The 15,938-nt window shown below is 36.2% G+C and overlaps 1 protein-coding gene across 2 annotated transcripts in view; it reads right to left on the reverse strand.

Moving 5' to 3' along the window:
- Nucleotides 1–1,842: 1,842 nt before the first annotated feature.
- The window catches only part of LOC100546106 (myocardial zonula adherens protein), a 37,442-nt gene continuing 23,346 nt past the window's right edge, over nucleotides 1,843–15,938 (reverse strand). Inside the window, exons 10-12 of one of the 2 annotated variants that reach the window (XM_010717270.3) lie at nucleotides 7,387–7,470; nucleotides 6,671–6,771; nucleotides 1,843–5,350 (exon numbers count right to left, since the gene is read on the reverse strand). In XM_010717270.3, the coding sequence (XP_010715572.1) occupies nucleotides 5,245–5,350; nucleotides 6,671–6,771; nucleotides 7,387–7,470 (291 nt within the window). In that variant the 3' untranslated portion in view covers nucleotides 1,843–5,244. Of the gene's footprint in view, nucleotides 5,351–6,670; nucleotides 6,772–7,386; nucleotides 7,471–8,334; nucleotides 13,625–15,938 lie in introns of those variants that run through there. The other variant, XM_010717271.3, reaches the window with a different exon arrangement.

Here is a 15,938-nt window from a genome sequence, read left to right on the forward strand (position 1 = left end):
CACGTGAACTAAGTATATAAAAAAACTGTTATTTGTTTTGAATTATTTCCTATGTAATAGTGTGCTCTTAGGACATTATTTCAAAAGCTCTTATTAGGCACTGTATTCAGGCGGTCTGTTTTCTGTCACATACTTAGAATTCAATTTATTCTACAATGGCATGCCTGTAATTAGTATGCAATTTAATGCTACATCTATGAGAAAATTAAATCATTAGAATAGCAATGAAGAAAATCAAGTATATGAAGAAAAGAATAAACTATGTGAAGAAAGCACAAAATGGATATTCTAGCCAGATGGCATCTCAAGGGAAGTAGCCATGACTTTTTTTTACAGGTGGGAAAACTTCCTGTCAGAAGTACACAGGTCTACCCAAAACTGGTATTAAAGCTAACACTACCAAGAGCGTCACTTTATCTGGTAAGGGTATCATTTTCATTGTCCTTTTCTCCTATCTCCCATTTTAATAAATAGATAATTATGCTCTTCACTAAGAAATCCTAAGACTTAAGAAATTAGGCTCTGATGGGAGAAAACCTACTCTCTATTTCCCTGCTCCTAGGTGGAAATACTGGGGGCAGGCAAACTGGAATCAAGCCACACGCACAAAATAAACCACTCCTGACATAACAGAAAAAAAAAAAATTGTATGAATATTTGGGACTAAAATGGTTTGTTTTCATTTCATTTAAAAAAAATAAATCATTGCCATATGTCGTTATAGTAATTTATCTTCCCATAACCTTATTTCTCTGAAACACTGCAAACAAACAAAACCTATGCACTTCTGTACTTTTTTTTTAATCTCCCAGGTCCCTTTTACTTTGGGGAGTTCTCACATACCTCAAGTTGTGGATGACTGCCACAACCTTGTCTTTTTCTGCATTTCTTCCCTGTTCTAGTGCTGAAGCTTAGGGTTGGAAGGGCCTTAGACTCATCAGGACTCTTCTTCTTTTACAAGTGTAAATATCTCCAAGAGCTGAATAGGAAGGAAATAGGATGCAAGTGGAATGAAACTGTCAGTGTGTGTCTCCGTTCTCTGGAGCAAGTATTTTCTGTACAGAATTACACACTTCACACAATACTTCTTACCTGTTTGCTTATTTATCCACATCTAGAAGTCTCCAGATGTCAAAATGAGGATTGAAAGCCTCTCTCAAAAACTTGAGAAAGCAACTTGCAGAATCCTATTTTGTAGTACCACCACTGAGCATGATCTCAGTATGATTTTATGATGTACTCTTGTCAGTCTCTGCTGAAGAGATATACACGGGAAGATTAATGAGATAAAAGCTTCACATTCTACAGTTGAGTATTGCAAACCACTAACACTGTAATTGTAATGTTTGAAAAAACTCTTTGCAATTAGTTGACATGGAAGATAAATTACTATTATCAATGAGTGGATATAAACTTTAAAACAACAACAACAAAACACTGGGCCACATTCATCCCAATTTCATTCTTCTTAAAGCTGGAGGGCAACATCCCAGCTGCAGTCAGATGTTATCTGTGGGAACTGATTTTACTGATTCATTTGTAAGTGAGTGTTACGTTGGTTGCCCACGTCTTGTTTATCCTCTGCAAGTCAATAGTTCTTTATTCTACAAAAGAGTCTGTCTACTTTTGTTACTTGGCTTTGAGAAGAGTCTTTAGTCTTTAGCTAGGGAGTGTCTTCCTGTTCTCAAGAGCATGTCTGCCAACAGAAATACTGACAAGGATTCCAGGCTGCAGAGCAACCACTTTTGCATTCATACATGTTTTGAACAAACAAGATTATGTAGAGTAAAACTTGCAAGGTTTTAAGGTAAGTTTATTTCTGAATATTTACACAACAGAATAGAAATTTTAAATACAGTATTTATTACAGTTCATCCTTTTCAAGTCTTACATACAGGATGTTTTAAAAGCATACAATGTAATTGCACTATTTACACAGCATATATGAAAACTGTATCCCAAAATACTTTCCAGAAGATCTGGAATAAATCACAGAATAACACTTACCGTGGTACAAATGAAGTCATATAATTGACTTATATTTGATGCACTTCCTGGAACCTACCTATATGGCTTTTATTGATGTTTACAGAAATTTTACTAGTTTCTAATGTTATAGTACTAAGCATTCCAATCTCAATTTGACAAAACTTGTACTGAAGTGTTAAAGTCTTTTCAGCCAGATTTGTTATTATCTCTGCTAATTTACATTGCTATTGATTTGACTGGAAAGCTCTATATTTTCATGTAACACAGTTATATAAATACTGTTCCTTTCCTGCTCTTCACAGCTACCAAATTTAGACCAATAGTTCGATCAAATAATGGTCATCCAACGCACTGAATATCAAAATACAATACAGCATAAATAGAGTTTACATGGAAAACTTGTGCGGGAAATATTTCTGCAGTCTGGGTGCAGTTTTGAGCAGATGATCACCATTTTGCAAGTCTCAAAGCTGAAGTATTTTCAGAAATATTCTCAGAAATATGTCAGAAGCAGAATGAAGTTCCTTTTGAAGTCTGTATCAAAACCTTCTGATATTTCATCCTGCTCTCTACTACTAAAGTCAGAGCATTTAGCTATGAGACTGTTTTCTGAATTCTAGCTCAAGCCAGACAGATCAATGAAGTATTTTTACTTAATTAAACTTTACAATTAATGTCTTTTTATCACAACAACTCGCATTTCCTTTTATCTATAAATAAAACCTTCATCAGTTAATCTGTTTTTGAACATAACTCACTAATCACAGTTCATAAATACAATCCTGAAACCAGATTGTTTGGGCACATAAAATAGTAACAGGCTGATAATGAACTGAGGCTGCATCCATAATGGATATTAGCGTGGCCATTTGGGCATAGTCTTCAGTATTTTTCTCTTCAAAGCACGCTGTCCAAATAACAGCTAAGTATTTTTGCTGCTATGAGCCACTAGAGGGAGATACGATTACACACATACAAAAATTGTGCCTGAAATACGGGTTGGGCCATTACCCATCACCTTTTGGGTTCATCAGTAAACACTGCCATTTAAAACGTTTTTGTATTTAAAGTTCCACTTCAAGATCTTCATTGTACATAACCTAATTAATTAGGTATTGATCAAATTAACTGTTATTTGGGAACTCAATCTCCCAAACACACTCAATCGTGAAAACTTCAATCAAAAACACTCTGTGGGGTTGAGGCTACAGCTTCTCCATGTGTCAGCTATTTTCTCATCTTTGATATTCCAGTATTTAGTATTCCTCTGCTTTGCACAATGAGCTGCTTTGCCTGGAGGACCTTTTATAGGGAGTAGAATTGATTCTCAGGGACCTCCCTTTCAAGCCCTTTCCTTCTCCTCTGGGAGAAGCAACTTAAGTAAATGTGTGTTATAATTTCTATTCACTAAGGCAACAGCTATTTTCTTTTCCCTTTTGACATCTAGGAGATATTATTCACTCCATCACATGCATACTAAACATGAGTTTCCGTTTAGAGCTATTAAGTTAACTTGATAAAACTTTTAAAAAGAAAAATTCAAAGTAATACTGAGCAACTGTTAATGTTTGTGACTTCTATTCCAATAAAGATTACAGGCTTACCTCAACAGTAGATAGATTTTTGTCAGTGGCTTTGACTGCAGTATTTCTTGAATTCTACACATAAAATAATCCACAATACTGCATCTGACTTTTTAGAAAGAATGACCATTCTAAATTCTCAAGAGTTGATCAGGTCATAAGAAAAAAAAATAGCTTGCGTGCTGATGGATGATGATCCAAGCATAAAAGCTGGAGAAGTTTGAGTTTCCCATTTTATTTTGCTTTTGCTTTAATTACACCAAGCAATTTGTGTTTCTGTGAGGTACTTGTACTGCACCAAGACATCGTCTCCACTCCATGCTCCACTAGAGACTTCTTTACTTAGTAGTTAAACAGCACAGTTACAGAATAAACAAAGATTTCTAGCAAGTTAAGAAAACCATGAAAGAATGGAGAAATAAAATTGGGATTATGAGTTAAATACTATTATTTTAAATACAATTTTGAGTATACTGAATTTAAGAACTTGCATTAGACTGGAGATAAAAGCAATCACTTTTTGCAGCCCTTTGGCAAGGTGAACACCTCCTGGGGTTCACATTCAATACAAGAATTATACAAAACAACTTGTTTGTTTTCTATAGCAGTTGATGTAATAGAAAAAAACTTGCCACACATTGATGGTAGCAGGACTACAAGAAAATACTAAACTTATTTCAATAAAACTGGGAAAATAAAATATAAGAACTAAGACTATATAAATAAATTCAGTTGTTAGATGCAGTCATTCTGCTGGTACTCTGAAGTCGGGGATAAGATTTTAAGTGTTTGTAGGGAATGAAAGCATACTCAAAATCAAAATAATAATTCAGGATAGGTATTGATGTGGGAATGGCAGGAACTGCAGAAGGTTACTGAAGGCAAAATGCTGCTCAGTGAGAATTCCTTCCTGTAATGCAAAAGCAATTTTAAAAAAGCAACGGGGATTTGCCTACCCAGTCACTAGTGAATGTATCACCAGTGGTCATTCTGCTCTGTGACTAGGAAGTACAAATCACATATTCATCCAATAAAGCAAAATCCATCATAAAGCTGCTACATTACTTAATATTTTGAGCAACAAATACAACATTCATCTGCATGCATAGAGGAAATTTCCTGAGAACATCTCAGTTGCATTTCTCCTTCTCAGCAAGAGAATGCTGGTTCCTAGTCAACTTGTTCTGTGTGAACAGAGCCCTCAGTCACCGCAGGTCTCTATGGTAAGTATGAACAGCTCTCACACTCTGTACACAAAGGAGGAGCTTTGAGATTAATGCCCCCTGCCAAGGTAGTTTTAGATTCTGTTTCTAGTAGTATTGAAAACAAAATAGAGATTCATCATACAAATGACATTAGAACACATTTGAAGAAAATCTGTACAGCTATACAACCCCTTCCTTGTAGGTGTTTGAAATGACACATTGCACTAGACAGCTTCTAAAGAAGCAATATAGACTGCTGTTTCGTTCATCCACTTCTTGCCTATCTCCCTCACAGTTAATGTCAGTAGTAACTTCAGATTGGAAGCTACTAAAAAGCTGCTTTCAGGATAAATTTAGCAAGACTCCATGCTGCTGTTCTTCTCTATGACTTGATAAAAATTTATCTAATCAAGCTGCAAAGGCGCAAAATACTTGTTTGTATTTAGAAAGCACATTGACTTGAATGCTCAAGAGGTACTGTTCTTTGTGCTATATTCCAACACTCTCTTGAATGGGGTGTATGTCCTCATTGGCCTTGTGCTCTCAGGAGATCTTCCGTTATCATGACTTGTACTGTAAAGGGTACAAGAAAAATTGCAGGGTTAATGTCAGAGCACTAGACAACTGGGCTGAAAGTGACACTGCAATAAACCTGTGCCTTGTTATTGATAGGCTAAAATTAAATTATTCAATGTGTTTGGTATGTTCCATATTTATTTTATATAATGCTGCAAATAATATTTGATAAAAAAATGCTATGCAAGTATCTACTGGAGCTTATATTGGAATATCCAACAATACAGCTGCTTGGCCTAGAGATCCTAAAGACAGTAAAATCAAATGTAAGGACACAATTAGCTGTAAAGTATAATACCATAAAATCTAAACAGTATAGAGGTCAAAGATAAATATAAAAACTAGGAAAAGCATCAGCTAACTGGGGCTGTGGTTATGTGAAAGAGGGACCCAGAGGGGACAACAAAGATGTTGGCATCCTGGGTGAAAAACAACAGTCTGTGACATTTCAGAGCCATTACAATATGCTTTAGGCAGAACACTGACATAAGTGTATTTTTAAACTAGGAAGGAAAATTTTAGTGTGCATTGCAGCTTCCTGATTTCATACGCTAATTTACATCAAGCAAAAATTCGCAGGGCAGTTGAGATGAACTAGTTTACCTGTTGGTAGTTAAAGTAATATACAATGATCATCCTTACCTTACTGTTTTGCCCTTCCTTGTGATGATTTTCTTGGGGAGACATTCAAGCCAAAGTTGATAGCATTGCTACGAGGTCTCAGTGCAACCCTATTGCAGTGTTTGGAATTAAGGAAGGGGAGGTGGAGAAGGGAGGCCTGAACTTTACCCATTGTCAGAGAACAGAGAAAGGCATCCCAGTGTGCAAGTGATCATCTGTGCTGCTTACTTGGCAGTAGTCCACTTAGAGATAGGACAGTTCCAAAACTTTCTGAGTTCTAGACTGCTACTATTGGTGTTACCTCCCCTTTAAAGTGGTCATTGATGCCTCTTATGGAACATAAACAATAAAGCATTCATGAAGCCAGCACTGAAGAGGCTCAGAGCAGTGCTGTCCGTTGTCTCCTGCTGTGGTGCTGGCAGACAAAATTCATCAATATTTTCCACATTTCACAAAGTCAGATAGCTTTACTTCTAGCTTTTCACATTACTGCAACTAAGCACCAAGGGTCTGTAATAAATTTGCATCTAAAACTGCTCGAGTCATTGAAGTACATTACATCTTGTATCTACCAGGCGCTCTTTGAAAATTAGTAACATTTTGCAGAACTCAACAATCCACTCTAACAGTGTACTAACATAGTGCTGATAAGGGATGTTGTAAAGAAGTTTGCTATAAACAAGAAAATTGAAATACCTAGATGGAAGATCACATCCTACACCAGCATCTCTGGTTTCTACATTGGTCTTTGGTTGATTTTCCATTAAATAGTCCAATTTATCTTGTAATTCTTTATTCTGGAAAACAGTGATTTTCAACACAAGTTTATTTTAGTTATGTTAATTAGTTATGTCAATTGATTGAGAAAATACAATTCCAATCTGGCTTTTCTCCATAATAAATAATGTAAAAGTATTCAGAGAAAATAAACAGTCCTTATTTCTGAGGAATACAATAAATTAAATCAACCATCTTTTTTCAGTAGCTTCTGTTTTAAGAACTTATGACACTGTTATAAAATTGTATGATAACAAAGCTAACATGAAATTGTACATCTATCCCCACTCATTGGGTAGATAAAGCCATCACCTGGAGCACAGCTGTGGAAATATAGTGGCCCCCAATACCTAATACCCATCCTTCTTGTTATCTCCTGCTGCTTACTGGAACCTACTTCCCTCTCAGCCCCAGGAAGCTGAGAAACAACACCACAAACTTAGTCTCTATAATGGAAGTATCCAGACTTTATATTACAAACATTCATCTTGTGACAGGTGTTTAATTTCAGCAAACTTTTGTTTACTGAAGAATAGCAAATATAAGAAGTAAACATGCATTTAAGCAGCATCAGATGACACCAGTTCCAATTTTATTGGGTTTCAGAAAACAATTGCAATTATATAATGCCTTACCTCACATTCTAAGAAAGAAATCTTTTCTAAAAGCTGTATTATAAATAATTCCTTTTCTTTGACTTTCTTTCTTAGCATTTCAATCTGCGAAGAAAAATAAACACATTTGGTCTAATGGGGTTGGGAAAAGGAGGAAGAAGACTTAGATACTGCAGGAAGAAAAGATATTTTATTTTATTACATATTTATTGTTTGTTTATATAAAGATCATAGATGTATACTAACATTAATTTTATCTGCATTTAGCTGGAAACAAAATGTAAACTCAAACATTGTCATGTAACAAAGCAAACTTGGGAAAAATCCATCTCTGATTTAATGGTCTTTGCTCTAGACAATTAAATCCAAAAATATGGCACACATCTGATAGTTTCTCGAAGGTCTTATTTGTTCAGTTCTTTTCTGGCATACAAGACTCATTGAAAAAAAAAGTGCATTTGCATTTTATACCTAGGGAAAGGAAAGCAGTTATTTACAAATGCTCATTAAAATTAAAATTAGTTGAACCAAAGCTATTGCATCTTAGTGCAGTTCTTTATGGAAGAAAAGATGACCAGAGTATATTCTGGGATTTCTGCTAATCAGTGAGTGGCACAAGATCTTCTACATTAACTCTGTCCTTGCTACCAGAATAGGCAGGTAAGGCCAAACCCAGGGGTATGCCCTGGGTTTCATAACAATCTCTTCTTACTGGCCCCAAAGTTGGTCTTCTTGCATGCCAACAAGAAAACAAGAAATTAAAAGATCCATACATAATAAAGAATAGGCATTCATTTTTTTATAAAACCTCCTGGAAAATAAGTTTGTTTTATTTTGTTATTGTTTGGTTATGAGTTTCCCAAACTTAAGGGAAAAGTAAAAAGCATTTTTAATAAAAACTCAGTGAATTTTACCAAAATGAAATCTTTTATAGGATAGCCAAGTTGAAATAAAGCAAAGCTCATAATTAGTTTTTTGTTTTTTTTTTCTTACCTGGCAGTTACAATGTTACATTGATATACAAGACAGTTTGACCACTTCCAAATGCTAGGCCAGATTTTCTATGTACTCTCACCAATCACTAACTTTTTTTACATTTTGTGAAAGCACATTAAAAAAGACCTTCCAAAACCCACCACTGTAAAACTTTTCAGTGCATCTAGAAACAATGATTAGTAGAAATATTCTCATCCTGCTAAAAAAAGTTATAAAACACTCAAAAGTACATTAATTAAAACTCTCAGTACTACTCGGAATAGTACTCTCACCCTTCCTCCCCAAAATCTATACAGTGCAACAAGAAGCAAAGAAGCAAAACAGATGCATATATTAATCCAAAGTTATAAAATCACCGAATCAACTTTACTTCAGTCTCTCTAATTCCCAGTTATCATTGACACAGTTATCAGTTATTACTGGAAAAAGGTAAAATGTAAATATGATGAAGTATGTGCTTTCAGCTGAAGTTACAGAATATACGAGTGCTGTCATCATCCATCTTTCTATCTTTCCCAAAATCAGATATTCCATTTCTTTTCTTTAAAGTGCATGCAAAAATCACCTATGTCATCTAAAGGTATTACTATTTCAGTCTTCTGATCACAGAAATCCAAAGCTTCTAGCATATTCAGAATTTCAGAGTGGCGCAATGGTATCTCATTCTGATCTTCATAATTAATTACAATTGTTTAATACTATGACTAAATTAAGTCACTTGATGAACAGCTTCAGTCCTATCAGTAAATTCCACTTGAAAAAAGATAAATGGTTCTTTTAGAATTTTTAAGTGGATCTTCTCTATTAATATTTTATTCTACTCTGCACAGAAGTAAATAATTTTAACAGCAGTAATCAATACAATGGAAAGTTAACTGAAGCCAAGTGCAGCTATGGGATCAGAGGAGGGCTTTGTCCAATTCTTCCTTTTGAATGTAATACACCCCATTTTGTTTTTAGAGGAAGACTGATAAATTGCTTCCTCCTCTTCCCAAACACAAACCCCAACTCCAAAAAGACATGTTATTATTTTGCAGGTATGCTACTGCTTTTACTCTTTTTTTGGTGAAAATCCTGAGGACTGGCAGAATGGGCAACAGACTCCCTGCCTCCTTTTGATGTATTCATTTAACATCAGTCAGAACCCACTACATCAACATATTTTGGCCTTCTAAAGAATTTTAAAATATGCCTTCTCTTTCTAACATATGAAGAAGAGCCAATGTTATGCTACATTATCACACACAAACAAACATATTCTAGCAGTAAAACAGAACGGAGTGATAAGACTATGCAGATTACAGATATGATAAAGCTGTAAATTAAGTAGCTTATATAAAACCTTTTGGTGGAGCTTTACAACATTGTGAAATCAGTCCAAGACAGCTGTACAAATCAAACATATTTCGTAGAAATAAATTCAGCAGTTGTTAAAATTGAAGGGGCTCTTTCAGGGCCAGGAAAACAACAGTACTTCAGCCTCCTCCCCAGATGCAGCAGAGGGAATCTGTGAGGCCACTGCAGAAGGAATGCAGGCAAAAACACTGCAGGGCACCCCTTTTACACACAGGCACACTGCAGCCCCCAGCACTAGTTGTCTCAGCACTACTGCTGAACAAGGGCTAAGACAACTCCCAACAAATTTTTGAAGCACCATTAAGCCTACCCACAGACTTGACATGGATGACACATCCCACCAGAGTAGTTTACTATAAAAGTTTATTTACTGAATAAAAATATGAGCACACATTGTGTCCTGCCATTAGCATACGGATGACCAAGAGTGAACAAGCCAGATTAGATTACACTTCAAGGTGGACATTCACTTACAGAAAAGCAGGAATAAGTCTGGAGGTTTATATTAATATATTACTGTATTTAATAAAGTCTATATTCAGTTAATTTAAATAAGGCACATTGCATAAAGTAAAAGAGCAATAGTTTCCTTCAAGAGAGGAATGTAAGAAGAACAGTGGCTCAAAATGATGATATTGGGTAAAAGTTCTTCAAAAATAATATTAATGACTTAATACCTCATAGCATTTTGTTTTGTTGTTTGTTTTTTTTCCATTAAAAAGATGTTAGTTATAGCAAACTAAACTTAAGATAATAATGCTTACAGCACCATGAATGTATATTGCACAAAACCAAGTCTTGAGAGGGTCTTTGATCCAAGGAGTGAGAGAAAAACTAACAGCTGAGAAAGCAATAGATTTTGACTTTTCGTTGAACATAAGGTAAGGACAAGGAAAGGAGAAGCAGGATAGTTCAAACACAATACTGAACTAAGGGCCCAACTGGTGGCCAGGGCAGTCTAGCATTAGAAACAAATTAGTACAAGTCAAAGACTCTGAACTTCCTTGGACTGACTCATTGCTGGACTGACTCCAGTCCAAAAATATCACCAAGATCTTCCTATGTTTTCTATGAGAAATACCCAAAGCCTATAACCCACCTCATCCTTGCTGTGTCTGCAGACTTTAGCATTTCAGCTCCCTGCCAATTCAGCAACTTGCTCCCAAATCTGGATTTTACAAAACTACCCTCTCAGATTTCGCCATCGTTTTCTACAAGCACTACAGAAGTATATCCTTCAGCGTCTCTCCTTCCAATCTTGTCTACTGCTCAGACTCTTCCCTAGCACTGTTCTTCCCTGCCTTGCACTGCAAGATTCACTAGCCATTCATTTCCCTCCAATTCTCCACCAGTATTTCTCCACATTCACAGTAAGCAATTAAACAAAATTTCTTTAACAACATAATTTGTATCAATGACTCAACCATTCCTTTGGAGACAATTGTCCTAACAGTATAATTATAAATTTAGCAATCCTGGGACACACCATCAACCTTTGATCTTTCACTTAATTCTCTCTTAGCAAACCTACTGAACTGTATTTATTGCTCTTGCCTTTCCTTTTCATGTTGGGTGACTGCTGACTATTCCAGATATTGGGAAGGGAACAGCAACAAGGCCCAGATGACAGTATTGTAACTTACCTGGTCTTCCGAGGACTGAGTGGCACCATGTGCTTTTCAGCAATACCTTTGCCAACCTCACTTCAATTCCCCCACACTTCGCACAGGAAAGAAGGGCACCTGATCTCTCTCAGTTATGGCCAGATCCATAAAAATCCATGCAGACTGTGTTAGGTGTACAGCTCACATTGCACATATCCAGTGCAACTTACAGTGAGGTGAATCAGAACATTAAGACCCCATGAGCAATGTGAATGTTGCTGAATTTATCTAATAGCTGGGAAATAATATAGCCATAGCACTTTTTCTCCAAGCTCCCCCCACTCTTTATCATAGTCCTACTGCTGTTACAACCTCTGTATATTCTCCTTCTAAAACCTCGAGGTCACATTGCTCAAACTCCCCCAGATTCCAGACAGTAACCTTTTCTTGCACCTCCCAGAAATTCAATTCTTGTCCACCCTATCAATGAAGATATAATTATTTCTCACTATAGAATCCTACAGATTTGTCAGTATATCTCCTCAAATACCAGATGAATTTGTCATGCTACTTGAAAGGGCGGTGTAAATACTTTCTGGGATGAACAGCACTTCTGAATTTCTCTTGCTCCATCAATCAACTTTGCTTCAGTAAAGATGGAAAGCTAGATGTACAAGCCAACAGCATTAAATTGATTTCATGGGTAGAACAACTAAGAACAGTCAAGAAGAGATTAATGAGACTTAAAAGGAAATTCTGGAGAAGTAAGCAGTGTTATTAGAAAGGAAATCAAGAGAATTACAAAGCAACTAAGAGATAAAGTACTGAAAGAGAGAATTCAAGTGTTCAATCACAGAACATTGATAAAGTCTGAAATAGCAAACCTGATTTTATTTTGCATACTTAGTCACAGTACTGGAGGCTTGAAATATGCAGTGAATTATTGAATTAGAACAGATCCAGCTGTTAGGTAAATTCAACACTTACCACTTTATACTGCCAATCAATTTCAAATATTTCTCAGAATATGACAGTGCTATTATAGTTAAGTGTTAGATATTATTCAAGTATAGTGTATTTTCCTTGTAACACTGATACATAGACATTAACACACTGGTCATAAATATAACTAAACACAGGACAAACAGGACATATTACATTATATAAAACAAGATAGATAAGACATTGAAACATCAGCCTGAACTCTCAGAGACAGTTGCTGTACAAGGAAAGCAAGATTTTACTCAAGATTCCAGAATTTCGCTGGAACTTAACTGGTATTTATCAGAGTCTAGTGTTTAAATTTTGTTCAGGCAATGTGATACAGCAAACAGGAATGACCATCTTTTAAGAAAAAATCCTCCTTAGTTATGCTGTATCCTCAATGCTTCTTGTAATTTCCTATTTTATATGAAGAAGTAACAACTGATTGATCCGAAATATTGCTTCGTCTAAACTAGTCAGCTGTATGAAAACATCATAGCAGTCTTTAATGTGCATCTACTGCTGAAGTAGGCCCACAGGGCCAACATGTTCTAATGGACTATAAACACCCACACCGTGTCTAACACTTCAACCCAACTATTTAGGAACTACTTCAGTAGTGCGTAAGTATCCTAATTTATGATTTGGCCAGGCAGTTCCTAACTGAAAGCACTGGTGGTATGCAGATATAAACACTCCCACCAAAACACAGTTGTGCTGCTTCTTTTGCCATTGGACAAGCTATGTATTGCATTGCTAAAGTCCACTGAGATGTGCCAAACTCATGAAGAAAGCAGGGCAGGGAGGGGGGTATTATTTATGTTCTGCCATATATCTTCTTCTTCCAGGCTCCTAAGGTGGCTTTCTTTCTGCATTTGTTCTTGTGTCTTTTTTTTTGTTGTTTCTTTTTCTCTTTGTTGTTTTGGTTTTAATATATGTACTATATAAAGCAGATTTTGGTTAATAATAATCTGGCTTCCGTCTGTGGCTGATAATTCCATCTTCTCATCCTTCTGTGTGGCTTTCTTTACTTGACCTAAAATTAAAACCGTACTTCCATATTAAAATTGGCTATTTTTCAGTTTGTCTGCAGTTCTTGATAGAGAAGTTTTCAGCTGGTTATTAAGTCTTTAGTGGGAAAATTTCTTCTTTATTCCCATTTGTGCAACATAAAACATCATTCGCTCATTAGTACTTTGTCCTTTCATGCAAGTATCTTCTGCAACAGAACAGGATACAGCTTCCCTCTGGTGTTTGGTCACCTTTTATTATCCAACGAATCTGAGACTAAAGCTGGAGAACAGCTCATGGGCCATCACCTAGAGACAGTTCAATTCAGTAGTTAGGGAATTCCATGTGAAATCTGAGTTCCGTAGATAGTTTTGTGCCATGGAATCAAATATCCTTCTCTCTTTTCAGTCCCCTTCAGAACAGCTCCCTGTATCTGCATCAATCCATTCACATTGCTTACAAATCTAAATACTTATTTTTTCCCCTCTCCTCTTCTTAACTATGTAATAATATTACACATTAGACATTCTGTGGCATGAAACTGCAATTCATTTCAACTTCATTTGCACAGATATCAAATGAAAAGATCTCCTAATCTCACCAGGTTTGAAATGGAGATAGTGTCAATAAACGCTTTTGTTGCTTATTTAGATTTTACATTTCATTTGAAGATTTTTAGCTTTATTATCTTAAACTAAACAGCTTCCTATTTCCTACACTGACCATATAGAATGGATAACTGAAAAGAGCAAGCTTTCACCTCTGTCCCTGAACTATTTCTTAAAAAAACCTTAAAAAGCAATGCCCTTAAAAAAACAACGTGGTTGCACCTTCCCTTGTTTTCCCATAGTGCCCCTTGTGCCTGCATCTGCCTGTCCAGAATAGTCTCTGCACTGAAGACTCCTTAGCAGAAGGGTCTGAAGCGCGCATCCTTTCAACTTCTGTACTGAGACTCTCCCTGCAAATTCTGCCTCTGATAGAACTACCTTTTTCTTGGGTTGTCTTTGAAAGCCTCTCTCTGCCCAGCCATAAATACAAAAAGGAAGAGATAGGGGCTGGGTTTCTGCACTTTCAGCTGCCAGCATTCCACCTAAAATCTGCACTAAGCTGGGAACAAATATTTATTTAACAAACAAGTTCAACACAGGGAAAGACCCATCAGCCTTAAATCTTCTGCAGTTTCTGTCCAATGAGCACATCAGGCTTCAAGCCAATGCTGGATAACTTTCAGATCAACTCTTGCTCTAATGGGCTCTCATCTTGGTTCTCACGGCAGAGGATCTCTATGAGGCTGAAAAACAGTTGTGTGAGTGATCTTAGTTTTGTGTTTTTGTTGCTTTTCTTTTCTCTCTTTATCTTCTATTTTCTTCTCAAAGTCGTTTTTCATGCTCCTGCTTAATTTATGACTGGTTTGTCTAGGTCAAATTGAAGAGGTTTCTCTTAATGCCTGAGATGGAAGGATTTATTTTCACAGAGAAAAATCAGAAGCAAATGATTTCTTGGCTAAAGTGCATAAGTACACTGAACCATGACTGTCCTCTGCCTGGGCTCAGTTCCACCAAAGGCAGGTTGCATAACTACTGCATTCATTACTAGCATGATGGCTGCTTTGGAAATGAAGACTTGCAGTAACTATGAAAGAAAAGAATATTCAACTGATGCTTTTCTGTCAGTGTCTCCTTTCCTGCACACTGAGATTAGGACTGACCAAGACTTCTAATGCCTTATATAAATGCCATCAGAAGAGCAATGAAGGGGTTAGAGCAGCCTGTTGCATCTAAAAACTCCACTATTAAAGCTTTTTTTCACTCTCTCTCAGACTGCTTGCTCTTCTTTTACAGAAAGCCTCCCATTTATCAACTGCACTTGGTCCATCATCTCTCCCTAAAAAGGACTGAATAGCAATCTATTTTGTGATTTTTCAGCCATCAGATTTGTCTTAGTACTTTTTCAATTCTGACATTTCTCTGTATGAATTCGAAGCAGCATATTTTGTTTGCTCAGCATCCCTTTGAAATGGTGTTCCTTTCTGTAGCTGCACTTTGTCTAAACTGAAGATGCTAACAGCACAAATCCGTTGTGGTTTACACTGAAAGAATAAATACTCATTTCCACTTCAAAGCTAGACCTGAATATACCGAGATGAATACTATAAAAATGATTACTATGTGATGTGCTCATCCTGCAGTCAAGCAAGTACTTAGACATTTCTCTTGCCTGATTCATAGAGTATCCTTTTTTTCAGCTTCTAAGAAAAGTACTGCTGATAATTTTAACTATTTTCTTTCTTTCCATTTCTCTTCTGGGTTAATGAGTTAGCCTGTGCTCAGTCTGTTCTTATGCATAAAAAAAAATGAAGTGTTTCAGAAAGCATGCTTCCCCAGCTTGTTATTTCTCAATTATATTATTTAAATACAAGTTATTGATAGTTATAAACCTTATTTTATAGATACTAGCCATGAAAGTATTTCAATAACAAGATACATAGCAGATCTGTGTGACATTTTTCTGGACCTTAGGAGCCACTACATTCTGCATTTCATTAAATGTAATGCCAAGATGTACTCTGTATTCTGATGTACTCTCAAATGTACTCTGATGAACACATTTTCTAGGTCTCAC

This window comes from Meleagris gallopavo, chromosome 12 (genome assembly GCF_000146605.3).
Source record: "Meleagris gallopavo isolate NT-WF06-2002-E0010 breed Aviagen turkey brand Nicholas breeding stock chromosome 12, Turkey_5.1, whole genome shotgun sequence".
Lineage (NCBI taxonomy): Eukaryota > Metazoa > Chordata > Aves > Galliformes > Phasianidae > Meleagris > Meleagris gallopavo.